General features: G+C 41.8%; 1 protein-coding gene across 2 annotated transcripts in view; it reads left to right on the top strand.

Moving 5' to 3' along the window:
- The first annotated feature begins 1,066 nt into the window (after positions 1-1,066).
- Positions 1,067-16,041, top strand: part of LOC141133258 (interleukin-3 receptor class 2 subunit beta-like) — a 162,830-nt gene continuing 147,855 nt past the window's right edge. The window contains exon 1 of one of the 2 annotated variants that reach the window (XM_073622523.1): positions 1,067-1,223. Coding sequence is in view for 1 of the 2 variants with exons in the window: in XM_073622522.1 (XP_073478623.1) it covers positions 1,365-1,418 (54 nt within the window). In the remaining variant the exon portion in view is untranslated. Of the gene's footprint in view, positions 1,224-1,349; positions 1,419-16,041 lie in introns of those variants that run through there. The other variant, XM_073622522.1, reaches the window with a different exon arrangement.

Here is a 16,041-nt window from a genome sequence, read left to right as displayed (position 1 = left end):
TATCTCTGGAGAGACCTAAAAATGGCTGTCCACCAACGTTTACCATCCAACCTGACAGAACTGGAGAGGATCTGCAACGAGGAATGGCAGAGGATCCCCAAATCCAGGTGTGAAAAACGTGTTGCATCTTTCCCAAAAAGACTCATGGCTGTATTAGATCAAAAGGGTGATAGAAGGGTCTATTAAATACTGAGCAAAGTGTCTGAATACTTAGGACCATGTGATATTTCAGTTTTTCTTTTTTAATAAATCTGCAAAAATGTCAACAATTCTGCGTTTTTCTGTCAATATGGGGTGCTGTGTACATTAATGAGGAAAAAAATGAACTTAAATGATTTTAGCAAATGGCTGCAATATAACAAAGAGTGAAAAATGTAAGGGGGTCTGAATACTTTCCGTCCCCACTGTGTATATATATATATATATATATATATATATATATATATACACACATGTGTATGTGTGTCTGTGTATTGTTTACCATCCAACCTGACAGAACTGGAGAGGATCTGCAAGGAGGAATGGTAGAGGATCCCCAAATCCAGGTGTGAAAAACGTGTTGCATCTTTCCCAAAAAGACTCATGGCTGTATTAGATCAAAAGGGGCTTCTACTAAATACTGAGCAAAGGATCTCAAAACTTAGGACCATGTGATATTTTATTTTTTATTTTTTAATAAATCTACAAAAACGTTAACAATTCTGTGTTTTTCTGTCAATATGGGGTGCTGTGTGTACATTAATGAGGAACAAAATGAATTTAAATGGCTGCAATATAGCAAAGAGTGAAAAATTTAGGGGGGTCTGAATACTTTCCTTTCCATGTATATATATATATATATATATATATATATATATACGTATGTGTGTGTGTGTAATATATATATATATATATATATATATATATATATATATATATATATATATATATATATATATATATATATAAACTGACTGTTTGTCAGAACGTTTACACACATATATATGTATGTAAATGTTCTGACAAACAATTCTAGAGAAAGCTCATTACTGTCTCTGGGCTGTTTTTTCTCTGGAAGTATTGCCAAACAAGGGCAGGATCTGATTAGCAGGAAGCAGAAATTTTTTTGTTACCAGATAAAACGTCAACAAGAGAGAAAAGGAGGAAGCTGTTCTAAGCTCAAAGTACCCATAAATTCTACAACTATTGTTTTAGAGCAACACTGAGTGGGGAGTCTAACAGAGGTAACACATTTTATTGGCTGCTTTAACTGTATTATGTGTTTGCTATTTTTAACTGTACAGCTTGACGTGGGATATGATAGCACTCATAACATCCACCGCTGCATGCACATGTTTTTAATAGCTATTTCTCATAATGACAAGATGCTTGGTGCAGTTGATACCTGTTCCAGTGTAAGGACAGCGGTTTATGTGAAGGTACGGAAACCTGTGAAGATAGAAATGTGGAAGTAAGCTCTGGGGCTTTCATCTAATTCCAGACTTTCACTGCTTAAGTGAATGACCTGGAACGAGTACACAGGATGGGAGGCTTTTTCAGACTTCCCTGATGGCATTGACATCTTGTATTTCTGACCTCATAGATTTGTTTTCGCTGAGATGACTGTCAGACATTTACTGTGTGATCCTAAATGTAGGATATTATTAATATTTGAAAAAAGAACATCAGCTTTCAGATTTAGAATGCTTCCTACAAATAATTTTCCTGCCTTCCTGTCAGATGAGGGGGTTTCCATCCTAATACTGTAATACATATTTCACATGGTAAGAGCATTTCCTCAGTGACTTTTGCATTGAGATGATACAAAAGCTATCAGTTCAGTGTAAAAAATGTTTACGTTATTAACAATTAAAAACAATTGCTTGTAGGCAAAGTTATCATTTAGCATCATCCCACAGGAGAACAGTTAAAGTAAAGTAATAGGGTACCGTTGGCCAAAACATTTTTTTAGTTTTGGATAGAATATAGTTAATGTCCCTGTGATGGGAGTCATTTGGGCGGGGGCCTCGTGGAACCCAGCTTACCTTAGAGAAATTGGGAAACTCCTGTTTCAGCTCCCCAGGTCCCTCCTATGTTTGAGTCATCCTGTGCCTATTAGGGGCACAGGGTGACAAAGAATGTAATGGACAATTATTTAATGGACATTGAGAGCGTGGCTTGGATTACTTCTTGGGACAGAAATACTTATCAACAATAATATCACTGCCTCCACCAAATGTGACGGAACCGCTTGGGCACCCCGCTTAGATGCTTCCTTCCACTAAACAGCGCTTCCTGCCCTCCAAACCATTCTGAGCAGACCGAGAGCTAATGTCAGAACTTTTTACCCCAAACATCTTGTCTGTGTATGATGTTTGGGGTAAAAATGGCTGGTATTAGCTCTCGGTCTGCTTGGAACGGTTTGGAGGGCTGTTAATGCATTGAGATAAAACTTCTGTGTGCAGCAGGCCCCCCCAGCCCCCCTAATGCTTACCTGAGGTCCCCCTCTGTCCAGCGATGTCCACGAGTCCCTCGGCCATCCAAGATTCTGCTTCCTGATTAGCTGAGACACAGCAGTGAAGCCATTGGCACCCACTGCTGTCAATCAAAGTCAGCTAGTCAATAAGGGGAGAGAGGGGGGCGGGGCCCTGCTCGGGCTCTGTGTCTGAATGGACACAGGGAGCTGTGACACAGCTTGGGTGCCCCAAAGCAAGCTGCCAGGATCACAGAAGAGGGAACCGAGAAGAGGAGGATCTGGGCTGCTCTGTGCAAATCCAACTGCATATGGCAGGTAAGTATAATATGTTTGTTATTTTTATAAAAAACAAGACTTTACAATCACCTTAAAGGAAAACTTAGTGAATTTATTTTATGTTGTATGCCTTATTCTTTATTTTTACATGATTTACAAATAAATATTTAACCACTTGCCACCTGCCCACCGTCAAATGAAGGAGGGACGGTGCGGCTCTCGTCCTGGGTGGATGTCAAATGACGTCGCACCGGAATTGCCCCTCCCGTGCGCCCTTGGGGGTGCGCAGTGCGCCAATCCCAGCCGCCCCATGTTGCTAGGACATGGCGCGACCCCAATCTCTGTAAAGAGCCACTAACGCGGCTCTTTAACCATGTGATTGGCTGTGTCCAATCACAGCCAGTCACATGTAATTACAGGAAGTGCCAGTAATAGGCTCTCATTGCCTCACACTGACAGAGTGTGAGGCGAGGAGAGCAGATCAGTGGAATTTCCTAGCAGGGGAAACAGGGCATGTAATCAGGACACTGATCATCAGTGCCCTGATTACAGTAAAGCCCCAAAAGTGCCACCAATCAGTGCCCATGAATGCCCATCAATAACACAAATCAGTGCCCATTACTGGTGCCAGTCAGTGCTGTCTTTTAGTGTCCATCAGTGCTGCCCATCAATTCCCATCGGTGCCCATCAGCGCCGCCTATCAGTGCCAATCAGTGCTGCCTATCTGTGTTGCCTATCAGTGCCGCCTATCAGTGCCCATCAGTACCAGCTATCAGTGCTCATCAGTGCAGCATAATAGTGCCTCCTCATCAGTGCCACCTAATCAGTGCCCTTAAGTGCCACCTCATCAGTGCCCATAAGTGCCACCTCAGCAGTGACCATCAGTGCAGCCTACCAGTGCCCATCAGTGCTGCCTCCTCAGTGCACAGTAGTGAAGAAGAAAAATTACTTATTTACAAATTTGACTGACAGAAACTAAGAAAAACTTTTTTTTTTCAAAATTTTCTGTCTTTTTTTTTTGCAAAAAATAAAAAAACCCAGCAGTGATCAAATACCACCAAAAGAAAGCTCTGTTTGTGTGAAGAAAATGATAAACAATTAATTTGGGTACAGTGTTGCATGACTGCGTAATTGTCAGTCAAGGTGTGACAGCACTGAAAGCTGAAAAATGGCCTGGGCAGGAAGGGGGTGAAAGTGCCCTGTATTGAGGTGGTTAAAGTGGTTCTAAAGGCTTAGGGCCCTTTCACACAGGTGGACTGATAAGGTCCACCTGTCAGTTTTTCAGGTGGACCAGATTGGACCTCCCAGTTTCCTCTATGAAGACTGTCCATTGACATCTATCGACATTGGATATGATCTGCTAAAAACAGACAGATGGGGATCCATTCCCCATCCATATGGTGGATCAGATTGGATGGTAGTCGGGTGTAAATTTTTTACATCCTTTTACATCCACCCATAGAGGAAAGCCGGCTGTGTCTGCTCTGCATAAGCATAGTGAACACAGACCAGCCATCCGTCTACTTAGTGTTGATCAGCGTACAGATTTCCAGCTGAGCAGGCATATTCCAGTGGAGCCCACCCTATGTGTAAGAGGCCTTATGGATTTTTACATTAATGCATTGTCTGCATTAAGGTAAACACCCTTCTGTGCTGCAGGATCCCCCCCCACCCCCCCAGCCCTTGTACTTACCTGAGCCCAATCCAGCACTGTGCCCGAGTAGCTCTCTCTTCTCTCTCTCTCTCTCTCTCTCTCTCTCTAGCTTCACAGAGCTGATTAATAGCAGCTGGAGCCATTAGCTCCTGTTGCTGTCAGTCAAATTCTGTGATGAGAGAGTCGGGGTCGAGGCCTATAGCCACAGGCAGTGTGGCTCGGGGTCGAGCCCGCCAGTGTGCCACAGTAGGAAAAGGCTTCCTATGATGGTACACTAAGAAGAAGTGGAGCCAGGAGCACCTGCGGGAACCCCAAGAAAAAGAGGGTCCGCTCTGTGCAGTAGAATTGAACAGGTAATTATAACGTGTTTTGTTATTTAAAAAAAAAAAAAAGTTTACAATCACGTTAACACTGAATGCACACCATAACAATGGTGTCACAGGGCATTGTAGGTATTTTTAGGAGAGAGCACAGCAGAAGCTGTTTCCTTTCAGACTGTTTCTCTAATCAAATTTCTATATGGATCTGTAAACAGCAGGACAGTATTTATCTGAGGTGTATTTACAAGTTAAAATTGTGAAAGAATATCTATGTCCAAAACTTTGAGCTTGTTTAGTAACAATAAAAAATGCTGGGACCAATCCTATTTATTTTGTCATAAACGACCTTGAGGATGGAGTAAACAGTTCAATCTCTATATTTGCAAACGATACTAAGCTAAGCAGGGCAATAACCTTGCAAAAAGATCTGAAAAGATCTGAACAAATTAATGGGTTGGGCAACTACATGGCAATGAGGTTTAATGTAGAAAAACGTAAAATAATGCATTTGGGTGGCAAAAATATGAATGCAATCTATACACTGGGGAGAGAACCTCTGGGGGAATCTAGGATGGAAAAGGACCTGTGGGTCCTAGTAGATGATAGGCTCAGCAATGGCATGCAATGCCAAGCTGCTGCTAACAAAGCAAACAGAATATTGGCATGCATTAAAAAGGGGATTAATTCCAGAGATAAAACGATAATTCTCCCGCTCTACAAAACTAGATAATATACAAATACTAGTTTTCTGATACCTCCATGGCCAAGACTGGTGTGCGCTGAGGGGAAACAGTGCTCATATATCAATCCCAGAACATCACAATGTTTGCAGTTTTGTCAGAACTTTATTGGAAAATGTTACAACTCAGTTAATTTAGTTTCATTCACACAGTGGCATTGCGATGCGATAGTTTGTGTTGCAACCCAATGTGCTGAAAATAAGTACTGCATGCACCATTGCAACTCATCTGATGTGAACCAGCCTTAAAAGTATTTTGGTTCAATATTGCATAATCATCAATTGCTCAGCTTCTATTTATACATAAAAGTTATCATAGATAATAATCATAAATAACAACCACCATTAATAAAGATAACAAATGGTTTATCTTCAGTTAACAAGAGTTGATTCATGCAGTGGAACAGGAGTGGCTTAGCTTGATGTCTTACCCAGATCTGACAATCAGCTTCAATGGGCGATGTATAGAGGCAGGTCTACAACATTATATTAAAAAGTATACATGCAAAGAATTAACAATGATATATAAATCCCTTAGACTCAGAAACACACACTAAATGTGCCAATAGCGAAAGAACCATGTGTTTAAATTATGTGGAGTAAACCAGATGCCAAATAACTCTCAGGTGGGAGTCCATAGGGGGGAGTAAGGATTAATGGAGCACCTGTAGGTAATGCAATTTAGATTATTTACATAGCATTGAGAAAATTAGCCATATATTCAGAAGACTGTATGAGTACTTATTAAAAAAAAAAGATTGTTTGTCTTGGATAGACTGTGTCCAAATGGAGATACATTCTTTTAAATTGTCCTGGTGACATTTATGTTTGGAACAGTCTGGGAGTGATAGGAAATCCCATATTTTGAGAGTGTCTTCCTGTCTCAAGACAGGAAATAAAGGGAAATCTTTGCAAAGGGTCTGCAGGCAGCAGAAGAAAAACAAGATAGGGTTCTAAGAATTCCCTGATCTATTCAAACTTAAAGAAGGGCTTTGGTTTGGGACACGCTCTAGGGCAGGGATATGCAATTAGCGGACCTCCAGCTGTTGCAGAACTACAATTCCCATGAGGCATAGCAAGACTCTGACAACCACAAGCATGACACCCTGAGGCAGAGGCATGATGGGACTTGTAGTTTTGCAACAGCTGGAGGTCCGCTAATTGCATATCCCTGCTCTAGAGGATAAAGGTAAATTATATAGTAAATAATGTGCAAATAGAATAAGAACAAGTGCAAACTGGTTATAAAAATTAATATAATTAGTAAAGCGAGAGAGGGGACGGAAAGTATTCAGAACCCCTTACATTTTTCACTCTTTGTTATATTGCAGCCATTTGCTAAAATCATTTAAGTTCATTTTTTTCCTCATTAATGTACACACAGCACACCATATTGACAGAAAAACACAGAATTGTTGACATTTTTGCAGATTTGTTAAAAAAGAAAAACTGTAATATCACATGGTCCTAAGTATTCAGACCCTTTGCTCAGTATTTAGCAGAAACACCCTTTTGATCTAATACAGCCATGAGTCTTTTTGGGAAAGATGCAACAAGTTTTTCACACCTGGATTTGGGGATCCTCTGCCATTCCTCCTTTCAGATCCTCTCCAGTTCTGTTAGGTTGGATGGTAAACATTGGTGGACAGCCATTTTTAGGTCTCTCCAGAGATGCTCAATTGGGTTTAAGTCAGGGCTCTGGCTGGGCCATTCAAGAACAGTCACGGAGTTGTGAAGCCACTCCTTCGTTATTTTAGCTGTGTGCTTAGGGTCATTGTCTTGTTGGAAAGTAAACCTTCGGCCCAGTCTGAGGTCCTGAGCACTCTGGAGAAGGTTTTCGTCCAGGATATCCCTGTACCTGGCCACATTCATCTTTCACTCGATTGCAACCAGTCATCCTGTCCCTGCAGCTGAAAAACACCCCCACAGCATGATGCTGCCACCACCATGCTTCACTGTTGGGACTGTATTGGACAGGTGATGAGCAGTGCCTGTTTTTCTCCACACATACCGCTTAGAATTAAGGCCAAAAAGTTCTATCTTGGTCTCATCAGACCAGAGAATCTTATTTCTCACCATCTTGGAGTCCTTCAGGTGTTTTTTAGCAAACTCCATGCAGGCTTTCATGGGTCTTGCACTGAGGAGAGGCTTCCGTCGGGCCACTCTGTCATAAAGCCCCGACTGGTGGAGGGCTGCAGTGATGGTTGACTTTCTACAACTTTCTTTCATCTCCCTACTGCATCTCTGGAGCTTAGCCACAGTGATCTTTGGGTTCTTCTTTACCTCTCTCACCAAGGCTCTTCTACCCAGATAGCTCAGTTTGGTCGGACGGCCAGCTCTAGGAAGGGTTCTTGTCGTCCCAAACGTCTTCCATTTAAGGATTATGGAGGCCACTGTGCTCTTAGGAAACTTAAGTGCAGCAGAAATTTTTTGTAACCTTGGCCAGATCTGTGCCTAGCCACAATTCTGTCTCTGCGCTCTTCAGGCAGTTCCTTTGACCTCATGATTCTCATTTGCTCTGACATGCACTGTGAGCTGTGAGGTCTTATATAGACAGGTGTGTGGCTTTCCTAATCAAGTCCAATCAGTATAATCAAACACAGCTGGACTCAAATGAAGGTGTAGAACCATCTCAAGGATGATCAGAAGAAATGGACAGCACCTGAGTTAAATATATGAGTGTCACAGCAAAGGGTCTGAATACTTAGGACCATGTGATATTTCAGTTTTTCTTTTTTAATAAATCTGCAAAAATGTCAACAATTCAGAATGCAGAATGCATAAAGTTTATTTAACTGTCCTTTAGAAAAAAGGGTACTGTTATTGCAATCCCTGGTTTTTGATTTGTGCTACATACAGTATTAAGCCTGGAAGGCAGGGCTCTGGGTACGTGCACCAACTACCATAGTTGCAAGTACTGTCTAACCCTCCTTTGAACATTTACAGTATATTAAATGTAGCTTATTTGCATGAATATTTGTGCATGTTCTTCAAGGTACTTTATAGAAACCAAGCTGTACATTATGCATATTAAACCGTATTAAACCATTAGGAATATGCATTTTAGGCAAGCTACATACTTTAGAATAGTATTTTAGCTTTTGGCACACCAGCACTGAAGGGTGGTTTCAGCGTCAGAGGTTGTAAAGCAGCCCCCATTAGTGTTCTCCCTACAAACTGTTGTGTCTGAACATTTGGAATGTGTCTGACGTTAGCTTTTTTTTGTGTATTGACAGCCAGCCCAAAAAAGGTGCATTTCTGCCATAAAGCAAAACACGTTAACACACTCCCTAAAAACCTAGCCTTAAAGAAGTCCAGCCAAAGCTCGTTTGGCTGGACTTCTCCTATGGATGACAGGAGTGCAGTTCATTTTGCACTCCTGTAACCCGTTTATAGCAGAGAGTGGGTTGAAGTCCACTCTCTGTTGACGTCACCTATTTCAGTCCAGGCACCACGTCATCACGACCACGGAGTCTGGATCCGCTAGGTGCCTGGACTGACACCCGGCTCAGCCTCTCAGTGAGCCGCTGGGAGCCTGAGACGGCCACTCCACTCCTCCACAGCTCAGCACTCCAATAAGCGAGGAGGGGGCAGAGCAGAGAGCTGTGATTGACAGTCTGCAGCTCTCTGCTCATGGAGCTCTGAAAACAAAGCGATCGGCGGTGTTCGATCGCTCGGTGCTCAGTGTATAGGCCCTGTGGGACAGATGCAGCATTAGACCAATGCTGCATCCACCTAGGTAAGTACGATTCTCAAAAAAATAAAAAATCCTTTACTTCTCTTGTAACACTTAACTTTAAAATATAAATCCCCAACCTTAACCATTACTTCTAAAATGTCATCTTTACTTTACTCATACTGATAACGTATTGGACTTGTGCCAAAAACTACTACACTGAAACTCTCTAAAAATGGTTTAATCGTTTAGAAGTTTCTTTTTGATATGGTCTTATGAAAGCCTTTTTATAGTTAACATTTTGAAACCTTTTCATAGATAACATTGTCACAACATGATTCTAAAATGATTCATGCTCTCAGATGACCACATATTCTTCAGAAAACAAAACATTAACAGTAAGTGCCGGTTCACACAGGGGCAGCCTGGCTTGCAGCGCGATTTTGCAAGGCGATTTGCACACGACTTCAGCGGCGGCTTGCAAAATGACTTCTGTATACAAAGTCAATGCAAGTCACCCTGAAGTCGTCCCAAAGTAGTACAGTTACCTTTTTCTAAGTCAGAGCGACTTGAGTCGTTCCTATTAGAATGGTTCCATAGTACAGAATGGATCGTGACTTGTCAGGCGGCTAAGTCGCCTGACAAGTCACCCCTGTGTGAACCGGCACTAATTATGGAAGCTAAAGAGACATGCAGAGGAAACTGATGGGGTTTTTACAAAGGGCAAACCCTGAGCCTCTTGTACCCACTTTACTTGCACTTGTTTACTGTTCCTTGCTTCTGAGAAAAGCTGGCACTTTCAGGTATGGGGGAAGCATGTGACTTGCTCTCCTGAGACATGCTTAGGCCTAGCAGCCAATTACTTTTTTCTGCCTATGGCTATGTCTAATGCCCTGTACACACGGGCAGACTTTTCAGCAACAAAGGTCCGACAGTCTTTCTGACGGACTTTTGACGGACTTCCGACGGACTTTCGAACGAACGGACTTGCCTACACACGATCACAAAGTCCGACGGATTCGTACGTGATGACGTACGACCGGACTAAAATAAGGAAGTTCATAGCCAGTAGCCAATAGTTGACCTAGCGTCGGTTTTCGTCTGTCGGACTAGCATACAGACGAGCAGATTTTTCAATAGGAACTGGGTCCAGTGGAGTTCCGACGTAAAGATTTGAAACATGTTCCAAATCTAAAGTCCGTCAGATTTTTGACAGAAACAGTCCGCTGAAGGTCCGATGAAGCCCACACACGGTCGAATTGTCTGCCAGATTCGGTCCGTCGGACCAGTCCGGTCGAAAAGTCCGCTCGTGTGTACAGGGCATTAGGCTTCTTTAAGGTGAAATGTGTTAGTGGTGCTACATAAATGGATTCTTACCTTAGTTGCAATGAAAGTTATTTTTAAGTTTTTGGTCAAGTTCTGGCTCCAACATATATACATGATTATCCTGCCCTTCAAGTCTTAGGGTGGCTACATTCACTCCTCCACTGTATCTATTGAATAGCAACATAGTCAACCTTACTGTAGAAGCATTGTCAATTTATAGAGAGCGTAGCATTGGATTGACAACATGCTACAAAATTATTCCTCCTGCCTACACTGTAGTTTGACAACATTATCTTAGCCGATAATAACTTACATTGATTCAGCATGGACAAAGTATGCACAAAAAAATGCAAAAAAAACCCAAGAACACTATGGATATGGACTCTACCGATCACCATACTCATCCAAATATAAGAAAATAACCAGTTGTTACTACTATGTAGAACATACTATTTGCTTGCCTCTTAAATATACAACAGCTCCTGATTGTTGAAATATAATCAAAATCTTTATTTCATATAGTTCAAAAATTACTCCATAAACAACACATAAACGTACATAGTTAAAAACAACCTGTTGCCCTTGCTCAACCCATTTGACCTTTAGTATTAGAGTGTAAATGCATGCATACATTCTTAAAAAAATATATATATACAGCAGCAAAATTTTAAGGTGGCCACCAGAGAAAAAAATTCAATGTGATGGGAATGAAAAGAAAAACTTTCCAGAGGATTTGTAATATTGGTGACGAAAGCCCACTGTAGCTGTTTCGAGCAGACTCTAAGTTGAAAGCTGTGAGAAATTTAGCAAATCATGGTGCTGAGAGAGATCTGGGGAAGTAAAGCATGGTATGGTGGCAGTAAACACTCAGAGTCCAGATGCAGTAATAGAACTGTATTGTAAATGTAGTTCAAACCAGTACAACTACCCAGTGGGAAGTCAACCCAACTGGGAACACTCACAGATTGTTGGAGTGAGCAGTGTAGCAGCAGCTCTTGGATGTACTGACAGCCTCTGTCTCGAGGGATGGCCAGTCAGTGCCCAAATGGGAAGGTTTCCTGGAAGGTAAGAGTGACCCTGCTCTTTCCCTACTCATCTGGAACCTCTCCCTACCACTAATACTGTCCCTGACAGTGGGTGACCTGACCCTACACTGCCAACACTTGAAATGCGCACCAAGCCTGAGTGTCAGGGTTTTAAAAAGACTAACTGACACAAGATGGACATCGTAGTCACATGAGGTGGCAGCATCAAACAGCTTCCCCAGTGTCCCAGGAAACCCTATGGTTTCTGTAGGACCAATTTTCCTCTTGACTCCCTCTCCCTCTGCAATGCCACTGTGGTTGAGCCCCACCTGCAGTGGAGAAAGTAGACTGCACCTTCCTACCCGTACGCATATTTTATACCTGTGAACCAGTTGGGAAGCTGACATTCACTGTAGTAGATAGAGCTACTACAGTCTGGAGCCACCTGGAACTGCATGCAGGCATGCTATGTTAGTAAATGGGGATGCAGAGATTGTTTGGAAAGTTCTGCACATCCAAGTTTGTCAGTCAGACTGTCTGCATTCAGTGCTGTACTCCCGTCCCTGGGTACCTGTTGTACAGGATGCCAGGGATGGGTCTTGGGTGGGAGACGTGTCCCCACTATGTGGTTTGTGGTCCCTTGGGGGATGAAAGAAAAGTATGGTTGGCGTACTGAGAGATTCTTAACTATGCAGGGTTCTGGGGTGATCCAGCAAAAGGGAAAAACTGACTTACAGTTTCCCCAGGATTGTCAAGTCCTTAAAGGGGACCAGGAATTTGGAGGCTTAAAGAGATTTTTCTATGGGAAAGAGCCTCCAGCCCTGATAACGGTCTTTGGTCTTGAAAGGGTTAACTCACCTGTGAGAGACTACTGAAAGCACCAGGAAACAGGTATTCGTGTCAGCAGGTGTCTGTGTGGTATTGAGTGGAAGAGGACACACTTCCTAACTACTAAGACACTACCTGGACTCCTGTGGTCCTTTCCTGGACCCCAAAGTAGGGGGGGACTTTAAACCCTGGTGTGTGACTAGTATCCTGGTGGTGAGCCATTGTGCTGTTTGCTGTATATGGACTGTTCTTTTTTGATTTGCTGAAGAAAGCTGTTTTTGTTTTCCTGTTTTTTGTAAGAAAAATAGAGACTGTTTACTTTTACAAGTGGCTGGCTAATGTTCCAAACCCCGAAGACTGCACTGTCAAACATGGATGCATGTCGTTGTCCATACAGCGGCTGCATCTCCATATACTAACATAGGCTGCCTTCATGTAGCTTTAGGCAGCTCCAGATGTGTAAACAAATGCCTCATTCACAATACACGGGCCTTTGCACCCTTGTAAATTAGGCCTAAATGTAATTAGTAATAAAATAGTAATAAAAACAAGTGATGTTTGAGAAGTAAAGCAGAAATATCAGGGCTTATTCATATGTGTCCATTTTCATGCAGCAAAACTCATGCATTTTGCTGCATGAAATTACATTATAAGTAGATATTTTATTTTGCACCATATGGCTGATTCACATATGCACTGCAGCTTAGTGTAAAATGTAAGGTAAAGGGAAATAGGAATTATATGGGCATACCGATATGTGTGCGTACAAAAAAGTGTGAATTCAGCCTTTGAGGGGTGAGATTCAGATTAATATGGATGTTCACTGGTGATCATTTCTCTTTAACTACTTCCGGACCCCCAACCGCACATATGCTGCAACAGGGCTGCCCGGTTGCGCAAAACAATGTACCTGTACGTTGTTCACGCTTCCTGGTCTGGGGCGCGCACCCCTGACAACCCACTCCCGCTGTGATTGGACACAGCGGGGGCCAATCAGCCAAAAATATGTAGCAGAATACAAATTGGCCTAAATTAATGAAGAAATTTGATTCTTTTAAATATTTTTATTGGATATGTTTTATAGCAGAAAGTAAAAAATATTATTTATTTTTCAAAGTGGTTGCTCTTTTTTTGTTTATAGCGCAAAAAATAAAAACTACAGAGGTGATCAAACACCACCAAGAGAAAGCTCTGTTTGTGGGGAAAAAAAGGACATCAATTTTGCTTGGGTACAGTGTTGCATGACCGCGCAATTGTCATTAAAATTAACGCAGTGCCATATCGCAAAAAATGGCCTGGTCATTAAGGGGATAAATGCTTCCATGGCTGAAGTGGTTAAAGGTAGAATACCCTGAGAGTGGGGTGGAAAAAAATTATCAGATTTTTTTCATTTGAATCAAATTTTTGGGATTTTTATCACATTTATTTTAATAAAATACTTTTGGAGTAGAAATCTATCTAAATCTAGTTTTCTGTTTATGATACATTAATAATTTTGTTTATTCAGCATGAAATGGAGCTTAGTTATGTAGCACGAGGCTGTATATTCTGCAATATTTACATTTTTGCTAAACTCATTTGACAAATCCAAGCTCTGCAAGCTGAGATAACATGCACTGACAATGTTATTGTTTTAATTAAATCAAAGAATTTGAGTAGTTATCCAACTATGTGATTAATCTAATAACCTAAAATTGGTTCTGATATTGCTGTTTTACTAACCTGACAGCTTATTATTAGAAAAAGGAAACCTTCATTTTGTTTGCAAATATTAAAGATTCTAACTACCAGCAAGAATGAGTCCTTGCATTTAAAGAGCACCAGTCATTTCAGATCCATCATGGCAGCACCTGTTAGCGGGCATCCACTCATCTGCTGCCGCCACGTCCCTCACCTTGTTCTGTCACTGCCGCATCATCAGCTGTCCCATTGAAAGAATGGGACTGTCGGGGAGTCAACAGCGGGTCAGAGGTGGACAGTGCTTTTTAAAAATTATGATTTAAATTGAGTTGACTTAGTGATTGTAAAGGCTCATTTTTTTTTTAAATAACAAACATGTCATACTTACCTCCACTGTGCAGCTCGTTTTGCACAGAGTGGCCCCAGTCCTCGACTTCTGGGCATCCCTTGGCGGCCTTAGCGGCTCCTCTCCACATCAGATAACCCTCTAGGAGAAGCGATCTCTGGGGGGTTACCTTGTGGGTCACTCCCGAGTCCAGCATTTGCGTCCATAGACGAAGAATGCCAGACTTGGCCCTGCCCCCCGGCGCCTGCATCATTGGATTTGATTGACAGCAGAGGGAGCCAATGGCTGCGCTGCTATCAACCTATCCAATCAAGAGCCTGGACCCCGTGCAGAGAGGGACAGCGTGTCTCTGCAAAGTGAATTCTGGGGCTCAGGTAAGTAAAATGGGGGGGGGGGGCTGGGGGGCCGATGACTGCCAGAAGTTTTTTCACCCTAATGCATAGTATGTTTACAACCCCTTTATATAAAGCCTTTTTACTGGTGATTTTAATCATTATTTAAATCGTGATTTTAATGGACTTGATTTAAATCAAATCCACCCTGCTTGAGAGTCTTAGATCTTGGCCTAAAAATGAAAATCAACATTTCCAAATAAAGCAATCCAGTCCACATTAATGTGTGTGACCAAAGTTTACTAGACCCATTATTGTAATAAAAATAGTTATGAAATGATTTTATGTTCTGTTTTCAAGCAAACATTCTTTGCTATTACAGAAAAAAACCTGTTGATCCAGATGGAAATCTTGTGTCTTTATGTTTTGTGTACTGAACCAAAATATGGAGCAATGTCTTCTGCTGTCCCAGTTATCTTCTATGAACTACAGAACAACTTCACTCTATGTAATGGAGATGAGGAGATGGGGAGGAGTCTCCATTTCAGATCAGGATAGGATGACAACCTTGCTCCTCCACAGATACAGTGCAGTGAGTGTTATCTCTTTAGGACAGCAAGTGTGTTACTGGCTGGATAACCAGTTGGAAATAAAGAAGAACAAGGCTAAAAAGAAGAAAACAAATGCAGCCACTTAATCTAAAGACTGGAGAGCTACAATATATTACATTCCTAGTTTTGCTTTAGCTTAAAAGTATAATTAAAGGCATTTTTTTTGTTTTATATAGCTTGGAGAGGGATTAAAACATGTCAGGTTTTTATTGCTGTCTGTATTTTCGTTAAAGAGGAATTGCAGTCTGCTCACATAATTTGTAATAAAAACATCTTTGCCATTCTGAAGCTTCCCTCCAACCACTTTGCATATTATTTTATATATACTGTGATTCTGTACTTGCAAAATATGCTGCAAAAAATCTCCCTCCATTAGGTCTGGCTGCATCCATGTTAACTGTGGGCAGATGAAGCTGCTACCTGTTCACTTCCTGGTTTTACACGGACACACAGAGGCACACATCCAGCTCTGCAGCAGCTCTCATTGGCCCTCTTATGACTCATCACCCCCTCTCTTCCTGGCAAACTCTCACAAGAATGAGAGAGAGAGAGAGAGCTGTGCATGATGTCATAAGCCTAGGCTTTATACCAGACAAGAAACAGGAAGTGGACTGTGTAAGGTATTTACTGGCAGAAAAAATATGTTTTACTATCCCATACCTCCCAACTTTTTGAGATGGGAATGAGAGACACCTATCAGAAAAAGTATGCAGGAATAGGACACATCCTTGCCACACCCCTTAAAGGAGAATTGTACAAAAAAACAAGATTGG

Source organism: Aquarana catesbeiana, linkage group LG03 (assembly GCF_042186555.1).
Source record: "Aquarana catesbeiana isolate 2022-GZ linkage group LG03, ASM4218655v1, whole genome shotgun sequence".
NCBI classification, from domain to species: Eukaryota; Metazoa; Chordata; class Amphibia; order Anura; family Ranidae; genus Aquarana; species Aquarana catesbeiana.
The sequence above is the reverse complement of the archived record's forward strand: the minus strand, read 5'-3'. Positions and strand labels throughout refer to the sequence as shown.